Below are 22,353 nucleotides of genomic sequence, written 5' to 3' on the forward strand. Positions count from 1 at the left end.
TAGACCTTTTCTTCTTTCCCTGAAGAATAAACCTTCCATCTTTTGCTGGGGATGAGGAGAGTCATTGACTAGCCCATGCATTGAAGGATGGGGATCTGGGAAACTTTCTCAAACTGACTTCAGCCAACCTTCTTGTTTTATTTCAATTTCACTACAACTTTATACAGCCATTCCTGAGACTTATGGGCATCTGGTAACTGTGAATCAGATTCAGTCTCTGCTTGCTTTGTTGTTTGAGTATTTGATGTTCTTGGGTCTTTCTGCTAAGTCAGTTACACTTATTCATATGTTCTTTGGCTTTCCAATTCTGTTACTCTCATCTTTTTTCTTTACTGCTTTTGTAGAGTCATTGTTACAGGGTTTTTGGAGAGAACTGATCTAAGTAGCTGTGATATCAAGAAGGCCCACCTTGGAGTGTGGTTTTCTTTTTTTTTAAATGTTTTAGGAGATTTTTTTATACATAAGTCTACTATGTTCTTTTAACATCTGTGGAATATATTTTCATAAGATGGGTGTGCTGTAGTTAAAGCAGTTTCATGTTGATGAATTGTGTTGATTGTTTCCAAGTTTTTGGCTATTAGAAACTGAAGTGCTTTTTGGGGAAAAAAAATTTATGCTGCTTTCTGTACATATGTTAGAATCTCTTTAGGGTGATACCAAGAGTGGACATCCCAGAAGGCTATGCCATGGTACCTTCACTTCTCACTATGAGAGTTCCAATTGACTGCATGCTCGTTCCTGGCTGAACTATATATTTATTTAGCATAGTTGGTGGTGAAACTGATTCTCTAATTGTCAGATTAGGTACCTCTTCTAGCCATTATTGGACATTGTATGCTAATGCTTGTTCATTTACTGTACCCATTTTAATAGTTTAAAGCTGTGGTTCTCAAATTTGAGTTTGTATCAGAATCACCTGAAAGGAAACACAGCTTGCTGAATTTCACCCTGAGTTTCTGATTCAGCAGGTTTGAGATAGGCCCTAGAATTTGCATTTCTAATAAGTTCTCAGGGGATGCTAAAAATTCAAGACTAGAGACCACACTTTGAGAACAGCCGATTTATAGAAGGGCTTCATGTAGTCTGAATTTTCCTTGTTACACATGTTCCAAGTATTTTCTCATGTGGAGCTTCTATTTAACTTCATCATATATATCATTTTATAACTATTGAATATTGTGTTTTGCCTTTAAAGTTCTTTCCTATGAAAAGGTATAATGGCTGGGCATGGTGGCTCACGCCTGGGGAGGCAGGTGGATAGCTTGAGCTCAGGTGTTCAAGACCAGTGTGGGCAACATGATGAGATCCTGCCACTACAAAAAATACAAAAATTAGCCAGGTGTGGTGGTACACACCTGTAATCCCAGCTACTCGGGAGGTTTTTCCCAAGTGGATTGTCTGCATAACATATAATTTTTGCGCTGATTTTAAAATGTTATTTTTAGCATAGTCTAAAATAGATTTCTAAAATTTCTCATATAGAAATGGATCTGTTTTTGACCCCCAATGGATTTTCTGACCAATGTACTTGCTTTTCATTTCATTTTTGTTTTTGTTAAAGAGGGTAAGCCAGAGAAATTTTCATTTGGTCATCTGGATCCTCCTTTTCGTGTTGGAGTTCCATTTAATATCCCTCTGGAGTTTCAGGATGAATTTGGTCATACCAGTCAACTAGTAACTGATATTCAGCCAGTTCTTGAAGCAAGGTAATTTGAAGGATCAGTATGTATTTGTCCTTTGATATTTGCTAAGCATTCACTCTTTTTTTTCAGCTTAATTTTTTGTGTGTGTAAGGTGTTCAACTTTAATATTATTTAAAATATTAGTGAATTTTATTATATCTGGATAATTTAGCTCCAAGCTGTCCTCTGTGACTAGTGTCATATATAAATTGCTTCACTAAAGTTTATATTTTGACTGGATTTATTGCTGAAGTTGTTAAGGTGTTTATGTCTTACTCCATGTACTTTTGCAAGTATGATAAGTCTCTTAACAATTCATTATTTGAAATACTTCATTCTGTGTCTTCTGTCATCACAGTTTTCTCTTTTAGGGTTCTTAGTTATTGGATGTTGGACCTTCTGGACTTAATCCCCAATTTTTAAAAAAAATATTCTCAATCTGTTTGTTTCTGTTTTACTTCCCGATAAATTTTCTCGACCTTATGATTACTACCTTTCCATTGAGTTTTTCCTTTCTGCTAACATATTTTTAGTTGCCGTGAGTTCTTTCTGGTTCTCTGAAATTTTTTAAAGACCCTCTTGTTTTATGAATGTAATACCGTTTTCACTGATAAAGCAAATGGTTGGGTTTTTTTTTTTAAAGCTTTCTTTTACCTATACAGATACTCTGTTGTCTCCAACTTAGTCGTTTGCTTGTTCTTGGTCTCCAGAGATATCTGGTTATTGGTCATCTGCTTGTGAATGAGTAGGAGATTGGAATGCAGGTGAAAGAGTGTGGAGAGGCTGTTGCCTGTGAGCTCCACTGTGGGATGATCTGTCTGGAGTACATTGTTGGGGGAAATCCTGTTGTCAGTATTTTTAGGTCTTGGACTGGGCAGTTTCCTCAAAGAAGAATCTTCAGTCTTTTGCCTGGAGCGGGGAATAGTTTGGTTCCAAGTGAGTCAAAGAACAGGGCTGGGGTGGGAATTGGGGAGGAGAGGTCTCAGTATCCATATGCATTCGTTCCAGATAACCTCTTCTCTTCTTTTTAGTATTTCATTCTCATCCTCAACTTATCTGCTGTCTCTGGTTCAGAGATCTTCTGTTTTAACCTTTTCAGAGATTCGTCTTTCACTCATCTGCCAGAGGCAGAGAGGAGAGATCTGGAGATCTGAGATCTAAACTTTTCATTAGTCTTTTTGCTTGTTTGTTTAAACCTTTTCCTTTTGCCAATTCTGAACAGTACCTGGGCACTCTATGGTGGAGATTGGTTTCTAGCTTTTTCTATTTCTATTTTACAATTCAGCTTTTTGGAGACTGCTATCATTTGCCACTTGTCTGTCCTGTTTTCTAGCAGATAAGTTTGGTTGCCCTGTCTCTGCTTCCTTTCCATTTTTTCTTTATGTTTTCCTTTAAAAATAAAATACATCCCTTTACTGTCATATTAGTGGGATTTTAAGAGACAGTGAAAGTAGGTGTATATGTTTAATGTGCCATCTTTCCCAGGGGATTTATTTTATCTTGTATGCCACATTACATCTTTTTTTCAAATGAGCTTTACAGTTTATTCTGAAAATACCTGTAAACACTTAAATTCCATTCCTCAGAAAAATTAGGCTTTTCTCCATCATGGTATATTTTTTACTTTTTTTCCCTTTCTTTACCTTTGACAGAGTAAAATTTTGCCACTGCAAAGATCTACATCTGGTCAAATCTGATGAAATTAGCTTTGGAATCAGCTTTAGGAACATATTACTCATGGAAGTAGATTAGGTGATCTCTCCAGTTTATGTCATCATAAGCCTGTCTGTTATTATTTGGACTTTATCTAAATTGCCATTCAGTTTAATAACAGATGCCCAGAATTCTCTAAAATCTCACTGGTGAAAGATTTGAAAGAATTCATGGTAAATGCTGAGGACATCCTTAAACCTGGCTTCTTTAGGTATTTATTTCCTTTTCTTAGGCTTGTATACATGGTCTAGCATTAGATTAGGTACTACGTTGTATCTTTACTAATTCAATACATGCTATTTTAATTTTACATTATATCTGTTATATCATTTTCAGTGTTTAACCCATTGGTATCACTTATTAATACTTGTTGGATCAATTTTCTTTGTAAAAGAAATCTATTGGAATTTTTTTCTGTTTTTTATATTTAAAAAATATTTTATTAGAAAAATAGACGTGCCAATGTCACATAGGAAAGCAAAAACACATTTGCAGCTTACTTGTAGGCAATTGAAGGGAGTTAAAAAATAATTTTTTTCCCCCAGTGGTTTATCTTTACATTATGAAGAAATAACCAAAGGACCAAATTGTGTAATTCGAGGTGTTACAGCCAAGGGCCCTATAAACTCTTGTCAAGGCAAGGTAAGCTTATGTATAGATCCTATGATACTTGTTACGTATTTATTTCTCATATGGTAAGAATGAAATTGTAGATGAAGAGTGGAATGACCTATTTTTAAAAAACAGATGACAGTAATTGGGTTCTTAGGAATTTATCATCATTGTGCCACCTGACTTATCAGTTACATCTGTAAGAAAAGTTGGCACATTTACTACTGTTGTTGGTTAAACTGAATTAAATATTTTTCACCTGTCCCCATTATCTCTATTTCAGTTTTTTCACATTCAAAGCCATTTTTTCGACAGTTATCCAGGACTATGCTGGTTTTTTTTTTTTCCTCTTTCCTACTGTTTCTGTCCACTTTTGAATATTTTTCTTAGAACAAAAATGACAATTAGAAATACGAGAAATTTCAGCTCACATCTTTAAACATATCACTTTGGTATTTAGATAAAAGGAAGTGTTTGGTGAGAGATACAGTTAAGGAAGGAATCCTATGCATAGTTTGTTGGTCTAAAAAAAGCAGAGAAGCTAAAGATAGAAACTCTAATAAGGTAATTTTTCAATTAGGTCTGTAAAGCAGCTAATAGACTTCACTGACTAAAAGGAACACTGTAGCTAAATTTTTTTCAGTGTATCATTACTTTAAATATTTAAACATTTTCCCTATCAGTGTGATGTTTAAAACAGAGCATGTGTATTTTTTTCAAGTACTATATGCTGCTTTGTATAATCAAGTCAAAAATTGAGTTCTTGATTCTTTCTGAATTCAGATTTTTCTGGAAAAAGAACTTGAAATTCACAGAAAATTTGACTTTAGTAAGATAAACTTACTAAAAATTTCTACCTTTGACCCAGCCATCCCATTACTGGGTATATACCCAAAGGACTGTAAATCATGCTGCTATAAAGACACATGCACACGTATGTTTATTGCAGCACTATTCACAATAGCAAAGACTTGGAACCAACCCAAATGTCCAACAACGATAGACTGGATTAAGAAAATGTGGCACATATACACCATGGAATGCTATGCAGCCATAAAAAATGATGAGTTCATGTCCTTTGTAGGGACACGGATGAAACTGGAAACCATCGTTCTCAGTAAACTATCACAAGGACAAAAAACCAAACACCGCGTGTTCTCACTCATAGGTGGGAATTGAGCAATGAGAACACATGGACACAGGAAGGGGAACATCACACTCCGGGGACTGTTGTGGGGTGGGGGGAGGGGGGAGGGACAGCATTAGGAGATATACCTAATGCTAAATGACGAGTTAATGGGTGCAGCACACCAACATGGCACATGGATACATATGTAACAAACCTGCACATTGTGCACATGTACCCTAAAACTTAAAGTATAATAATAAAAAAGAAAAAAAAATTCTAGATTTTAAAAACCTTTTTGTTTTGAAATAACTAGAAGAAATAACTTACAAAGGAGTTCGAAGATAGTATAGAGAGGTTGCATGTAGAAAGTTCCTCTGTTAATGTCTTACAGAGCTTTATATATTTATCCACACATTGACAAAATACTACTGACAAAACTGTGGACTTTTTTTTACTTATCTCCAGTTAATTTATTTTTCTGTTCCAGGATCCAATATAGAGTACCACATTGCATTTCAAAATTTTGTGGTTTTTGTTTCTTTCTACTTTACTATTGCATATGTTTTATAATATCTATCTTGATTATGATAATTATTCAGAGGTTATGCCTTTTGAGAATAAAAATTTAAGAGAAAAATTGATCCTAAAATTATATTCCTATTTTGGAAAAGTAGATTCTACCATAATTCTCTTCATTTCACGTCTATAAGGAAGCAATATTGATCAATTTTTTTCTCTAAGATTTCTGACTCCATATATGATAATTTTAGTAAGTATAAAATTGGTAAGTAATTTCTACAATGGTATGAAAATAAAACCAAAATATAAATCAGAATTGATGTGATAAACTACTTATGTATTTAGAACTGGGTTTAATTTTTACTGTTTTTTTCAACAGAATTATAATCTGAAGGTTACTCTGCCGGGCTTAAAAGAAGACTCACAGATTTTGAAAACTAGATTTCTACCTGGTAATATTATTTCAAGAAATATTCATAATTATTTAAAATAATATTCTTATGTTAAAGTATAATGATACAAAGTTAGAGGTTTTTGGGCTTTTAGTAGTGGTATAAATCGTGAAAATACATTTAAATGTCAAACCACAGCACTGACAGAAATGACCAGTTTTTAAAAAGGAAAACATGTAGGAAGATGTTATTGACATTCTGAATATAACCTTGGGAGAAAACTTTGGATATTGAAAATGTTTTGGGGAACTATTTCTTGGAATATATCTATTAGGCTTTATTAGAGATGGGTCTGTTCTTTACATTTTGTTGATAAAACTTTCATATTTTAAGAAGAAAAACTTCTAATGTTATTTTTATTAAGTTAACTTGATAATGACAACTTGAGAAAATGAAGTTGCATTAAAGTTACATAGGATAGAATATGCTGGCTAATTTGAGAGATAGTCTGTAGTAGAGGTTTTAAGTACATTCTGGAGTCAGCCCTTCTGGGTTAGTATCTAGGTAAACTCTTTCTATACCTCAATTTCTTCATGTGTAAAATGAGATAATATCTACTCCCTTGGGGTTGTTGGGAGGATTAAATGAGTTACTACAGGTAGTCCTTGCCTTGCACAGTTCTGTAGTACTCAATGGAGGACACAGTTCCAATATGCATATGAGTTTTCATTAACACCTACTGTACCAAGTAAGAACTGCCTGCACCTGTAAAACACAGCAGTGTTTAGCATGTAAGTTTTAGCTCTGATATGAAAAATACCACAACCATATCTGTGTGATCTTTTTACTGGTTTTAGGCAAAAAGAAACATATTATCTATTTGCTTTCACAAATTGAAGTTGTATGACATTTCCCTCCAGTGTGAATTGTTAAAAGAATTTAGGTAGGTCCATTGGTGGAAGTATAAGAAAAAAATCATACGTATCAACAAACATTCATTTATTTGAGAGGTTAGATTATTAAAAGTATGGAGTTGAGTAGTACAATTCTTAGTAGCTAGATAGTTCTTTTTGGGGGGTAGATAGGAAGTATCATGGTGTAGTGATAAAAGTCAAGGAGTTTCAAATTACAAACCAGGATTTAAACCTATGTTTGCTACTTACTAGCCTTGTGACCTGGACAAAATACTTAATTTCTCTGAATCCCAGTTTCCTTACCTGTAAAATGGGGATGATAATAGTAATGTCTTCATTAAGATTATTGTGAAGTTTATGTAAGAATAGTGCTTAAAAAAACTTAGCACAGTGCTTCATATTTAGGAAATAAATGAATATAACTAATACTAGTACAAAATAAAATAAATATTTTCAGTAATTCTCTCCGTGTACTTGCGTTATCAGTACGTAGCATTAATTGAATTTTAAAATATCAGTGTTTATGAACGAATCAGACTGGCTTACTGTGGAAGTATAAGTCTACTTTTCTTAATCTTAGAGGAAATTCGTGATGTTAATTGCTTATGACATCAGAGATAGTGGGCAATCTAACAAGTAAATGACCTGATGATGTCATTACAAGATCTAATTCTTTGAATGTCTAAAACATATAGTTACTTGTGCCAGAAAAATCATCATGTAAAATTGGTAGTTTTAATAAGCTGTTATTTTTCTTTTTGAATACCTTTTTCCCAGTATCTTTTAAAGATTTTAGGTGATTTTTAATATGAATTATCACTGTGTTGTACCTTGTGGAATAAAACTTAGCCTAGACACCGAGCATTTTATACAATTGAGATAAGTCTTGTCATGTATTGAATCTATGCATTTTGGGATGAAACTGATTAAACGTGGACATTGCCTATATTTTTCTTTCTTGCAATATTTATAAAATATTAATTAAGTCTTTAATGTTAAAGTTATTTCTTTTGCTATTTCAGTACTTTAGTCTTTGAAACCTGAATATGTATTTTATCGTATAATTCACTGTTAGGTCACCCTCGTCGATTGAAAGTGAAACCTGATTCCGAAATTTTAGTTATAGAAAATGGAACAGCTTTCCCATTTCAGGTGGAAGTTTTAGATGAATCAGACAACATAACAGCACAACCAAAATTGATTGTTCATTGTAAGGTAAGCTTATTGGAAGATATTTAGATTATTTTGAGTCCCATTGTAGTAAGTGGCAATGACTATTTTAGCCACTTAATAGTAAGCCTTACATAGGATTTAAGTCTGAAATGATTATTCCAAGGGATTTGTGGGATCTTATTGCCAATAGTTTTTTTTTTCATCATTCCTAAACCAATAAACATGCCAACTGTGCCCAGTTTCATAAATTTGTGAATAAAAGTTTACTCACCTCTCCTCTCTTTACTCCATGCCTCTCATTTCACATGAATTATATATGAGTAGGTAAAGACAAAAATGTCTTTCAGGTTTGGGAATGGTCTGCTCTGCCTATGGAGTAGCCATTCTTTATTCCTTTACCTTAGGAAAAAAAAAAAAAATTGGGAATGATGGTTAAATGAAGGTAGGTAAAAGACCGCAGAAAGAAAAAGAAAATCCAGTTAAGTAAAAAAGAAAAAGATTGTAATTGAGGAAGTTGGTTTTCCTTCCAAAACAGATAATTTTTACATAGTATAGTAGAAAATTACTGTTTTTGTTCAATATTCTAGAGTTTTAGTGACTTTTACTTAGAATTTTCTTATTCATTGCCAGAAATAGTAGCTCTACTGAATTATTTGAAACTTTGAACAATTACGGAATAATCAAATATATTTAATAGGGGTCTTACATTATTTTGCATCTTTCAAATAGTTTTCAGGTGCTCCAAACCTTCCAGTCTATGTTGTAGATTGCAGTAGTTCCGGAACCAGTATTTTAACAGGATCTGCAATTCAAGTTCAGAATATTAAAAAAGACCAGACGCTTAAAGCAAGAATTGAAATACCTGTAAGTTATTATTGTTACTCATTGATATTATATTGAGTCTTCATACAAATAGTCTTCAACTGCCTAATAACATTTTTTGCAAAATTGTTAACTTCTGAAAATGAGGTATTTGTGGTTCTTTCAGCCAAAGCAAAGCAAAGACAATATGAAATGCTGACTATTTTAACATTTTGTGTCAAATATTAGTAATTGTCTTGATTTTTACAGTGTCTTTTATAGTGTCTGTAACTATTATTGATTTACATTTCCCTAAAATATTTTTCTTCTATTAAAATACATAATTTTATTCTTTTGCTTTTTTTTTGTTTTGTTTTTGTTTTTTTTTTAAAGAGATAGGGTCTCACCCTGTTGTCTAGGCTGGAGTGCAGTGGCACAATCATGACTCGCTGCAGCCTCCAACTCCTAAGCTCTAGTGATGCACTCACCTCAGCCTCCCAAGTAACTGGGACTATAGACAAGGACCAATGCACCTGGTTATTGATTATTTATTTTTTGAGAAAGAGGGTCTTGCTGTGTTGCCCAGTCTCATCTCAAATTCCTGTTCACAAGCAGTCTTCCCATCTTGGCCTCCCAAAGTGCTGAAGTTACAGGTGTGCACCACTGTGCCCAGCCATTTTGCTTTTTATCATTCTCATTTGTTTTAGAAAGCTTGGTAAATATCTGTATTTAAACCACCTTGGAAGGACATATAAACCTTTAATTTTTGTATATAATTTTCTATACACACATAGCTTTTTATTTGTGTTTTTACACAAAGGAATTTTTTATATTTTTATTTTTATTTTTTTTTGAGATGGAGTCTTGCTCTGTTGCCCAGGCTGGAGTGCAGTGGCGCAATCTTGGCTCATTGCAAGCTCTGCCTCCTGGATTCATGCCATTCTCCTGCCTCAGCCTCCCGAGTAGCTGGGACTACAGGCACCCACCATCACGCCTGGCTAATTTTTTGTGTTTTTAGTAGAGACAGGGTTTCACCGTGTTAGCCAGGGTGGTCTTGATCTCCTGACCTCGTGATCCACCCGCCTCGGCCTCCCAAAGTGCTGGGATTACAGGCATGAGCCACCGTGCCTGGCCCACAAAGGGATTTCTATATCATATGCCAGTAGGATACTTTTGTTTGTTTGTTTGTTTGTTTGTTTGTTTGTTTGTTTTTTTGAGACAGAGTCTCGCTCTGTCGCCCAGGCTGGAGTGCAGTGGCGCGATCTCGGCTCACTGCAAGCTCCGCCTCCCTGCAAGCTCCGCCTCCCGGGTTCACGCCATTCTCCTGCCTCAGCCTCTCCAAGTAGCTGGGACTACAGGCGCCCGCCACCACGCCCGGCTAATTTTTTTTTTGTATTTTTAGTAGAGACGGGGTTTCACCGTGGTCTCGATCTCCTGACCTCGTGATCCGCCCACCTCGGCCTCCCAAAGTGCTGGGATTACAAGCGTGAGCCACCGCGCCCGGCCCAGTAGGATACTTTTTATTGGCGATTCATCGTGGCTGATAGCAAAGCCAACATGGAGGCAGGAGCTGGAAACAATCTAAGGTTGTGGAGTGGGATAACAAATACTTAAGTAAAACTTCTAAGGTTGCTGAGTAAGATAACAGATACTTAAGTAAAATACTTAAATGTGATTTCTTAGTAATTGATATGGTGATAGATAATCTAATTGGTTGATTAACTCATACTTTCCTACTAATTATACATTAGTTATTAACATAGCTTGAACTTCAGATGGATACAAGATGTCTTTTACTTTTTAAATTAGGATGAGATGACTTCATTCCAGTTCTTTTTAAGCTGGTTATATTTGATAACCTTAAAGTATTTTTTATGCATTTTCTTTATGCAATAATATGGGCAACATACTTTTGAGCACACTTTCTTGCAAAAGATGACTATGAATTAGGGAGGAATCTGGACTTGGAGGCAAGAGCAGCAGGCATTAGGACTTTTGTAAATACTACAGACCACTCAGGAGAAGACCAATAATTCAGGTCGGTTAAAACAAACACTAACATAAATCCTCTAATATGCAGCTACAAAATGTTATCCAGTGGCAATAACTGAGTTTAGGAGTAAGGCAAGTAAGATACAACAGAAGATGGTTATGTGCCTGACATTCCATGAGGCAGGAATTTTTAATATCACTCACGTGGATAGGCTTCCATAAGTTAAATGGCTACAACTGGATGAGGAAGGAGACATGAGTTAAGTAAGATTATAAAGGTATTTTATGTTTAAACTTATTTAAAATTTAGTGTATACTGTTGAATGGACTATAACTAGATTATGAAATAATGTAATATTTTAATTTTGTGTGCCTAAGATCAATTTATATAGCATAATCTAGGTCTTTTCTTTGATCTGTAGAACACTGGTGTGCCAATAATAAATTGTAAGTAAATATGCCAGTATATTGACCAGTTGTCTTTAGGGCATCTAGAGGCCTTCTCTGGCTCTAAACAACCTTGATCACTTACCCCAATGTGTTATGAATTGAAAAAATACTGAAAGCCTTAATGTAATCTGTTACCATTAAATAATGTATTTTATGGTAGCTGTTTGTCTCTGATTTTATGGAAAGTTCTTAATTTCTTACATCTTTATTATTCATAAATACTAACAGAGTATGTAACATAATTAAAATTTCACAAGATGGCAATACTTTTAAAGAAACTTAGAAATAAGAGGAAGGGACCGGGCACAGTGGCTGACGCCTATAATCCCAGCACTTTGGAAGACCGAGGCCAGTGGATCACCTGAGGTCAGGAGTTTGAGACCAGCCTGGCCAACGTGGTGAAACCCATCTCTGCTGAAAATACAAAAATTAGCTGTGTGTGGTGGTAGGCGCCTGTAATCCCAGCTACTCTGGAGGCTGAGGCAGGAGAGTGGTTTGAACCCAGAAGGCAGAGGTTGGAGTGAGCCAAGATCATGCCACTGCCCTCCAGCCTGGGAGGCAAAGTGAGACTCTGTCTCAAAAAAAATAAAAAAATAGAAAAGAGGGGGAATCCTTTTAGTCCAAATATAATTGTTTTTGTTTTAAGAATGTGGCCACTGCTATTTATAACCTGATGGTATAAAATATGGAATTATTAATAGTACAATGCCATCTTAATGACAAAACCTGTGAGTATAACAGTGTATGAGATGGTCTTCCATAATATTGAAAGTAAATTCTTCAGGAGTGTAAAATTTCAGTACAGATATCACTCAGTGTTTGTGTTTTCTTCTCTTTCTAGAGTTGTAAAGATGTGGCACCTGTGGAGAAGACTATTAAGTTGCTTCCCAGTAGCCATGTTGCAAGACTACAAATATTCAGTGTAGAAGGACAAAAGGCAATTCAGATCAAACATCAGGATGAGGTTAATTGGATAGCGGGTGATATTATGCATAATCTTATTTTTCAAATGTATGATGAAGGAGAAAGAGAAATCAATATAACATCAGCTTTAGCAGAAAAAATTAAAGTAAGTATCTCTAACAGATTGGTTATTTGTAAGAACTTTTTAAATTTTATGTTTGTAAGACTGAACAAGCGTTTTATGGGTAGCCTCTAAAATAAGAAGCTTGTCACAGAAAAGTTATACTATCATTTCAAATTCTAAGCAGAATAAGCTTTTTTCATGGAATAGATTGAAATGCAAATGATTCATGTGTGACAAAATTATACTTAGAAAAATGATTTTGACACTTAAAAATCTAGGTTTTGGCATTTTGTTTAGTTGTGCTCTTCCTGACTAGCTATTCTTCTGCAATCACAATCAACATCACCTTGATAAAGCTAGCAATAAATTGGTAGCAGTTCTGAAGCAGTGAAACAGTGTTGTTAACCACAGAGCCTCTATTTGGCCATTGGAAATTATTGAAATTGGTATACCACTCTAAAAATACGATTCTCAGGAAAGAGTTTTGTTGGTCCTCATGAACCTGCTGTCATCTAAATATGACATTTGTAACTTGATAGGGTTGAATCTGCATATTGAAACTTAACACCTCACTGAACAGGGAGCCAAATCAAAATGTTAAGAGTCTTATTACATAAAGTAGACAGCTTTTTAGCATTCCCTTTATGGATGACTGAAAGAATAGTGGACAGTCTATGCTTGCTACTTTCAAAGTTCAGTTTGTTGTTCTATAATGAGACACATACATTCTCCAAAATCACTCTGCTGTGCAAAATTGTGCAATAAAAAATCACAGGGCTTATGAGGGAAAATGGAAACTAGAGGCACAATACTCAAACTTTCTCAGCAACCCGTTAAGAGAACCTAATAAAATAGTGGCAAAAACAATAATGATAATACATGTTAAATGTTAAGAAATACATAAATACTGTAATAATATGGGAGGTTACCTAGCTTGATGAAGCAGTGATTGCAGCTTTTGAGTTACTGTGAAGTGGTGGAAGGAAGGTTGTCTGAAAGTGAGAGGAAAGTTGTTTTAACAGTCTGTGGATGAGCGTGGCTCATTAACACATAGCCAACTGAGGTGACTGATAGGTGTTTGAGGTGCAACATTTTTTGTGTTCCCACTTGGTTGGTTCAGCTGGGTACAGTTTTCTGTGTTGACCTAGTTTTTTCATAGATGAAATTGTAACTAAGCAAAAGTAAAATTTGCCTTATGCTTAAGTTGTTTACTGATAATTGTATTGGAACAAATTTGCATTTTCAAAGTAAACATAATTGTACTGGAACAAATTTGCGTTTTCAAAGTAAGCATTGTAACAGAACTTACTGTACTTTTTTCCCTTGACGTCTATGGAGATAAAATTCCCAAGTGTGGAAAAATAATTTATCAGAATTCCAGGCTTTTTGAGGTAGTTAGAAATAAGCATTCCTCCATGTCTGGAGAGCTGACATTCACAGACTCTTAGTACAGAGTCCCAATTAGCCAAATTTTTGGAGAGTTAACACATTTGGCACTGTGTAGGAATTGCTCTTTCACACTGGTATACACCATACCCATCTTGTGTTTCCAAACATAAGATCTGGTAATTCAAAAGAATTATTTAGCCATGGGTTCAACTGACCTGAGTTTTAAAATCTTATTTGGAACAATGCTTGTTCTAGCCAGCTTTTTTTTCCCCTTCATAATGAGGGAAGAGAGAATTGAGATAGAAATAATTCTGATTCTGCTTAGAAAGGAGATAAGCCATTTTTATCTCTATAAGCAGATTTGAAGGTAAGTAGTGGTTTAATAGTGGTGCCAGGGATGTGGCTTCTGAACTGTTTCCTTGCTTTCTCACAATCATGCTTCCACTTCCTCCTTTCTTAAGAAGTTTAAGAAAAACATTGACTGGAGAGCCTGTCCCTATCATACCTTCTCTAAGGTTGGTGCCTGCATTTGACACATTTTGCCTCTAATTTGGTAATTATGTATGTCTGTGCACTTCTTCATTGACAGTAAAAGATAGTGAATACTCCTTTTTACTTAAGTTGAATGTACAGCCTTTACAGTGGTTTTGTGGTGTTGAGAGAATTAAGCCAAGATAGAAGGAAGTCAGCCTGAACTGAGCTGGGGAATCTATTGAGGGGAGTACACAGCCAGGGTGAGTGAGGAAAGCCTTTTATCTTTTTTGTGGAACTCCTACCTGCTTATTTTCCTTTTTTTTTTTTTAATACAATGAAGAACAGAGACTAAAGATGGTTTTAAAAGATAAAAAGGTAACTAAAAACATTAGAGCAGCATAAACTAAGAAACAATATTAGTGATTTTCATTAGAAAGTTAATTCACCACGGGCCAGGCGTGGTGGCTCACACCTGTAATCCCAGCACTTTGGGAGGACGAGGCAGGTGGATCACGAGGTCAAGAGTTAGACCAGCCTGGCCAAGATGGTGAAACCCCATCTCTACTAAAAAAAATACAAAAATTAGCCAGGCGTGATGGTGGGCACCTGTAATCCCAGCTACTCAGGAGGCTGAGAGAGAGAATTGCTTGAACCCGAGAGTCGGAGGTTGCAGTGAGCCGAGATTGCGCCACTGCAGTCCAGCCTGGGCGACAGAGCGAGACTTATCTCAAAAAAAAAAAAAAAAAGTTAATTCACCACGATCAAATAGGCTTTATTTTTGAGATTCAGGGTTGGTTCAATATACGCAAATAAAGTGTGATTCACCACATAAAATTAAAACCGTATGATTTAATATGGTTTCAGTAGATGCGGAAAATGCTTTTGATAAAATCCAACATCCTTAGTGATAAAAGCCATCACTAGACATTGAAGAACACACCTTAAGATAATGAGAGCCATCCATGACAAACCCACAGCCAACATCATACCGAACAGACAAAAGCTGGAACCATTCTCCTTGAGAACTGGAATAAGACAAGGAAGCCTGCTCTCAACAATTCTATTCAACATAGTACTGGAAGTTCTACCCAGAGCAATCAGGCAAGAGAAAAATAAAAGGTGTCCAAATAGGAAAAGAAGTCAAACTGTCTCCTCGTTGTGGAGATGATTCTATACCTAGAAAACACTAAAGACTCTGGCAAAATCCTTCTGGAGCTGATAAACAACTTCAGTAGGGCTTCAGAATGCAAAATCAGTGTACAAAAACCAGTAGCATTTCTGTACTGTGTTTTAAGCTGAAAGCCAAATCAGTAACACAGTCCCATTTATGGTAGCCACAAAAAACGCAATGCCTAGGAATACATCTAACCAAGGAAGTGAAAGATCTCTGCAAGGAGAACTGCAAAACACTACTGAAAGAAATCGTAGATGATACCCAAAAAAGAGAAAAACATTTTCATGCTCATGAGTCAGAAGAACTAGTATCATTAAAGTGACCATACTGCCCAAAGCAATCTACAGATTCAGTGTTGTTCCTATCAAACTACTGTCATTTTTCACAGAATTGGAAAAAAGCTATTCTAAAATTCATATGGAACTAAAAAAGAGCTCAAATAGCCAAAGTAATCCTAAGCAAAAATAACAAAATAAGAGGCATCACACTACCCATCTTCAAACTGCACTACAGAGCTACAGTAACCAAAACAGCATGCTACTGGTACAAAAACAAACACATAGACCAATGGAGGAGGTTAGAGAACCCAGAAATAAAACTGTACACATACAGCTATCTGATCTTTGACAAAGGCAACAATAACAAGCAATGGGAAAGGACTCCCTATTTAATAAATGGTACCGGGGTAACTGGCTAGTCATATGCAGAAGAATGAAACTGGATCCCTACCTTTTACCATATACAAAAATCAACTCAGGATGGATTAAAGACTTAAATGTAAAACTTCAAACCATAAAAATTCTACAAGAAAACCTAGGAAATAGCCATTCTGGATGTCAGCCTTGGCAAAGAATTTATGACCAAGTCCCCAAAAGCAGTTACAACACAAACAAAAATTGACAAGTGGGACCTAATCAAACTAAAGAGCTGCACAGCAAAAGAAACTACCAACAGTGTAAACAGACAGCCTACAGAATGGGAAAAAATGTTAACAAGCTATATATTCTAAAAAGGTCTAATATCCAGAATCTATAAGGAACTTTAACAAGCAAAAAACAACCCCATTTAAAAAATGGGCAAAGGATATGAACAGATAACTTGTTAAGAAAAGACATACATGTGGTCAGCAAATATGTGAAAAAATGTTCAACATCATAATAATCATAGAGAAGTGCAAGTCAAAAGCAATGAGATACCATCTCACACCAGTCAGAATGTCTATATTTAAAACGTCAAAAAATAACAGATGTTGGCAAGGTTTTGGAGAAAAGGGAACACTTATGCAGTGTCGGTGGGACTGTAAATTAGTTCAGCCACTGTGGAGAGCAGTTTGGAGATTTCTCAACCTTAAATAGAACTACCATTTGAACCAGCAATACCATTACTGTATATATACCCAAAGGAAAATGTACCATTTCAGCAAATATACATGCAGTTCTCTGTTTATCTCAGCACTATTCACAACAGCAAAGACATAGGTGCCTATCAGTAGTGGATTGGATAAAGAAAATAAGGATAAAGAAAATACACCACGGGAATACTACACAGCCATAAAAAAGAACAAAATCATGTCCTTTGCAGCAACATGGATGCAGCTGTAGGCCATTATCCTAAGTGAATTAATGCAGGAAGAGGAACCCAAATACTGAATGGTCTCACTTATAAGTGGGAGCTAAACATTAAATACACATGGACATAAAAATATAGGAAAAGTAGACACTGGAGATTCCAAAAGAGGGGAGGGTAGTAGAGGAGCAAGGGTTGAAAAACTACCTATTGGGTACTACGCTCATTACCTGGGTGATGAGATAACCCATAGACCAAATCTCAGTGACATGCAATTTACCCATGTAACAAACCTGTACAGGCACCCACTGAACCTTAAAGTAGAGGAAAAATAGAGTGTAATTTAGAAATTTTTTTTAAAAAGACTATTAGTGATTTTAAGGCCAGATGTGGTGGCACACACATGTAATCTCAGCACTTTGGAAGGCTGAGGTGGGAGGATTGCTGGAGGCTAGGAGTTTAAGACCAGCCTGGGCAACATAGTGAGACCACATCTCAACAAAAAATTAGGCAGACCTGGTGGCGCATGCCTGTAGTCTCACTACTCATGAGACGGGCAGGAGCATTGCTTGAGCCCAGGAATTGGAGGCTCCAGTGAGCTATGATCATTGCACTCCAACCTGGCCTACAGAGCAAGACCTTGTCTATAAAAACCAAAAATAAAAATAGAATATGAGCGATTTTAAAATCACAACTATAGAAGGCTAAAAAAAAAAAAAAAAAAAAAAAGTAGAGAGAAAGTTGAGGTCAGAATTCTTAAATAGAAAGTATTGGGAGTTTAAAAGTAAGGACAGAGTAGAGCAAACAACTTGAAAAAGTATGGATTAAGTGACAAAATATGGAATGTAAGAGGTATAAATTAATACAGAACTAAAAGCACCCAAGAAGAAATTAAGGCCAAAGTATGGACAGAAAGTTAGATCAAACTTCTTTTTGCTCACCCTGCTGAGTAAGAATAATGTCCACCTAGATCTCATTCAAAGCCTTCCCGTAAATAGGATTCTTTTCAAAAAATAATTGAATATTGCTTTTCAGAATTAATCACATGATCTGATTTATATGTTACTTTTAAACGATAATGGCCACAGTGATACTTTTGTGGCAAAGCTCTAAAGAAATGACTTAAGAATTTTTATTTTATCTCACTAAAAAATAGGGCAACATTAACAACAAAGACAAAGAGGATGCCTTTGTATCATAGTAGTATATGAACCACACCATTTCTGACCATAAAGGGACTTTTTTCTTGGGGGTGAAGAAGACGGATTATAATGTAGTTTTAAGAGTAAGGTAAGTGGCAGTAAGGGAACATTAGACAGACGAAGCTTTATTATTCTTAAATATATCTTTTTCTCCTAGGTTAATTGGACTCCTGAGATTAACAAAGAACACTTGCTACAGGGTCTACTTCCTGATGTGCAAGTACCAACATCTGTAAAAGATATGCGCTATTGCCAGGTTTCATTCCAAGATGATCATGTGTCTTTGGAAAGTGCATTTACAGTGAGGTTTGTGGACTCATTATATTTTGCAGCCTATGGCAACAAAATACTTTCCTCCAGTGCACATATATGAAAGTTGTTTTTAATGTAAAAATATTATGGTTTCTATGAAATATAATAGATTGTCTTTGGAATAAAGTGTCATTGGTGATAGCGATTAATTTTTGTCATCACTATAACCTTGCACTGAATTGGCCTCTAGTAGCTGGAACCTTCGTTAAAGGAAAGTTTAGTGCCAGCAACAGTGAAAACACCTGCAAAATGACAAAGACGTGAAAAATACAAAAGATACAGTGTGATCAGTCAGTGTTGTTCAGAAGGAAAAATCCTTTCATTGCTTAGTGATAATTTTTAAAGCTGAGAGTCCAACCAGAGTTAATATGTAGAACTCATATTGAAGGGACAGAATTAAGTGAATGTGTAAGAAAAACCTTTATACTGGCCTATCAATTTCTTGGCCACCTCTTTTCCAATAACCTCTTGCACTTTAATTCCTCTACCCATTTCTGTACTTTTCCCAACACTTAGGATAGTTCTGTTTTTGAGATAAAATTTTCAAATTTTACTGCATTCTGACCGTAATGAGATCTCTCAATGAGTTAACTCATCTGTTTTTTTGTCATAATTTCCTTTTAATCCAGCATAAATACTGTGACTTAACATGTCTGTAAATTTTTGGTCCATATTCTCTACTATCTTTGCAAAGTGTCTTTTTCCTATTTTCTTTTGGATTAATAGCAGATGATATAAATTAAACAGTTATTTGAAGGAGTGTTATTTGAGTTATTCGATATGAACATTATATATGTGTTATTCTGTAGCATGTTGGAACTACTTCAATTAATGGTGTCACTAAAGACTTCTAACTTGTTAAACAATTTCAGACCACTTCCTGATGAACCTAAACATTTAAAATGTGAAATGAAAGGAGGAAAAACAGTACAGATGGGCCAAGAGCTTCAAGGAGAAGTAGGTTAGTATGGCTTGCTTTAAAAAACAAACAACAAAAAAAACTTCTCTGGTGTTTCCTTCCATGAATGTTTTAGATACATAATCTGAAAGGAAAGCTTTTGGGTTCATATAATGTTATTGGTTTAAAATCTGTTGTCAGATAAGATTGAAGTATTTTCATTATCTTTGCCCAGGCTGACATAGCTTTGAAATCAGTTTGACAAACATATTTTGTCGAAAAAATTCTTGTCTTTTGTTAGAAGTAATATTACTAATTAGAAGTTAACAATAAAGTATAAAGTAAGCTTGGCGTGGTACACATGCCTGTAGTCCCAGTTACCCAGGAGGCTGAGGCGAGAGGATTGCCTGAGCCAAGGGGTTTGAGGCCAGCCTGGACAAAATAGTGATACTGTACTCCTAAAAAAATTCTTTTTTTTTTTTTACATTGCACTTTAAGTTCTGGGGTACATGTGCAGAAGGTGCAGGTTTGTTACATAGGTATACACATGTCATGGTGGTTTGCTGCACCCATCAAACCGTCATCTACATTAGGTATTTCTCTTAAATGCCATCCCTCCCCTAGCCCCAACTCCCCAACAGGCCCTGGTGTGTAGTGTTCCCCTCCCTGTGTCCATGTGTTCTCATTGTTCAACTTGCACTTTAAGAGTAAGAACATGCAGTGTTTGGTTTTCTGTTTCTGTATTAGTTTGCTGAGAATGATGGTTTCCAGCTTCATCCATGTCCCTGCAAAAGACATGAACTCATCATTTTTTATGGCTGCATAGTATTCCATGGTGTCTATGTGCCACATTTTCTTTATCTAGTCTATCATTGATGGGCATTTGGGTTAAAAAATTCTTTTTTAAGGCAGGGGTTGCAATCCTAGTCTCTGATAAAATAGACTTTAAACCAACAAAGATTCTAAAAGAGAGAAAGAAGGCCATTACATAATGGTAAAGGGATCAATTCAACAAGAAGAGCTAACTGTCCTAAATATATATGCACCCAACACAGGAGCACTCAGATTCATAAAGCAAGTCCTGAGTGACCTACAAAGGGACTTAAACTCCCACACAGTAATAATGGGAGATTTTAACACCCGACTGTCAACATTAGACAGATCAATGAGACAGAAAGTTAACAAGGATATCCAGGAATTGAACTCAGCTGTGCACAAAGTGGACCTAATAGACATCTACAGAACTCTCCACCCCAAATCAACAGAATATACATTTTTTTCAGCACCACACCACACCTATTCCAAAATTGACCACATAGTTGGAAGTAAAGCTCTCCTCAGCAAATGTAAAAGAACAGAAATTATAACAAACTGTCTCTCAGACCACAGTGCAATCTAGACTAGAACTCAGGATTAAGAAACTCAGTGAAAACTGCTCAACTACGTGGAAACTGAACAACCTGCTCCTGAATGACTACTGGGTACATAACGAAATGAAGGCAGAAATAAAGATGTTCTTTGAAACCAACGAGAACAAAGACACAACATACCAGAATCTCTGGGACACATTCAAAGCAGTGTGTAGAGGGAAATTTATAGCACTAAATGCCCACAAGAGAAAGCAGGAAAGATCCAAAATTGACACCCTAACATCACAATTAAAAGAACTGGAAAAGCAAGAGCAAACACATTCAAAAGCTAGCAGAAGGCTAGAAATAACTAAAATCAGAGCAGAACTGAAGGAAATAGAGACACAAAAAACCCTTCAAAAAATTAATGAATCCAGGAGCTGGTTTTTTGAAAAGATCAACAAAACTGATAGACTGCTAGCAAGACTAATAAAGAAGAAAAGAGAGAAGAATCAAATAGATGCAATAAAAAATGAAAAAGGGGATATCACCACTGATCCCACAGAAATACAATCTACCAACAGAGAATACTACAAACACCTTTACCCAAATAAACTAGAAAATCTAGAAGAAATGGATAAATTCCTCGACAAATACACCCTCCCAAGACTAAACCAGGAAGAAGTTGAATCTCTGAATAGACCAATAACAGGCTCTGAAATTGTGGCAATAATCAATAGCTTACCAACCAAAAAGAGTCCAGGACCTGATGGATTCACAGCCGAATTCTACCAGAGGTACAAGGAGGAACTGGTACCATTTCTTCTGAAACTATTCCAATCAATAGAAAAAGAGGGAATCCTCCCTAACACATTTTATGAGGCCAGCATCGTCCTGATACCAAAGCCTGGCAGAGACACAACCAAAAAAGAGAATTTCAGACCAATATCCTTGATGAACATTGATGCAAAAATCCTCAATAAAATACTGGCAAACTGAATCCAGCAGCACATCAAAAAGCTTATACACCATGATCAAGTGGGCTTCATCCCTGGGATGCAAGGCTGGTTCAACATACGCAAATCAATAAATGTAATCCAGCATATAAACAGAACCAAAGACAAAAACCACATGATTATCTCAATAGATGCAGAAAAGGCCTTTGACAAAATTCAACAACCCTTCATGCTAAAAACTCTCAATACATTAAGTATTGATGGAACGTATCTCAAAATAATAAGAGCTATCTATGACAAACCCACAGCCAATATCATACTGAATGGGCAAAAACTGGAAGCATTCCCTTTGAAAACTGGCACAAGACAGGGATGCCCTCTCTCACCACTCCTATTCAACATAGTGCTGGAAGTTCTGGCCAGGGCATTCAGGCAGGAGAAGGAAATAAAGGGTATTCAATTAGGAAAAGAGGAAGTCAAATTGTCCCTGTTTGCAGATGACATGATTGTATATCTAGAAGACCCCATTGTCTCAGCCCAAAATCTCCTTAAGCTGATTAGCAACTTCAGCAAAGTCTCAGGATACAAAATCAATGTACAAAAATCACAGGCATTCTTGTATACCAATC

The 22,353-nt window shown here is 35.8% G+C and overlaps 1 protein-coding gene across 3 annotated transcripts in view; it reads left to right on the forward strand.

Annotated features, from left to right (window-relative positions):
* The window catches only part of SMCHD1 (structural maintenance of chromosomes flexible hinge domain containing 1), a 155,671-nt gene that overhangs the window by 66,484 nt on the left and 66,834 nt on the right, over positions 1 to 22,353 (forward strand). For all 3 annotated transcript variants that reach the window (XR_008650063.2, XM_055237021.2, XM_063640809.1), the window contains 8 exons: positions 1,562 to 1,706; positions 3,941 to 4,037; positions 6,035 to 6,107; positions 8,037 to 8,176; positions 8,864 to 8,998; positions 12,219 to 12,446; positions 18,367 to 18,515; positions 19,394 to 19,482. Coding sequence is in view for 2 of the 3 variants with exons in the window: in XM_055237021.2 (XP_055092996.1) it covers positions 1,562 to 1,706; positions 3,941 to 4,037; positions 6,035 to 6,107; positions 8,037 to 8,176; positions 8,864 to 8,998; positions 12,219 to 12,446; positions 18,367 to 18,515; positions 19,394 to 19,482 (1,056 nt within the window). In the remaining variant the exon portion in view is untranslated. The remainder of the gene's footprint in view (positions 1 to 1,561; positions 1,707 to 3,940; positions 4,038 to 6,034; positions 6,108 to 8,036; positions 8,177 to 8,863; positions 8,999 to 12,218; positions 12,447 to 18,366; positions 18,516 to 19,393; positions 19,483 to 22,353) is intronic.

Source organism: Symphalangus syndactylus, chromosome 1, assembly GCF_028878055.3.
Source record: "Symphalangus syndactylus isolate Jambi chromosome 1, NHGRI_mSymSyn1-v2.1_pri, whole genome shotgun sequence".
Lineage (NCBI taxonomy): Eukaryota > Metazoa > Chordata > Mammalia > Primates > Hylobatidae > Symphalangus > Symphalangus syndactylus.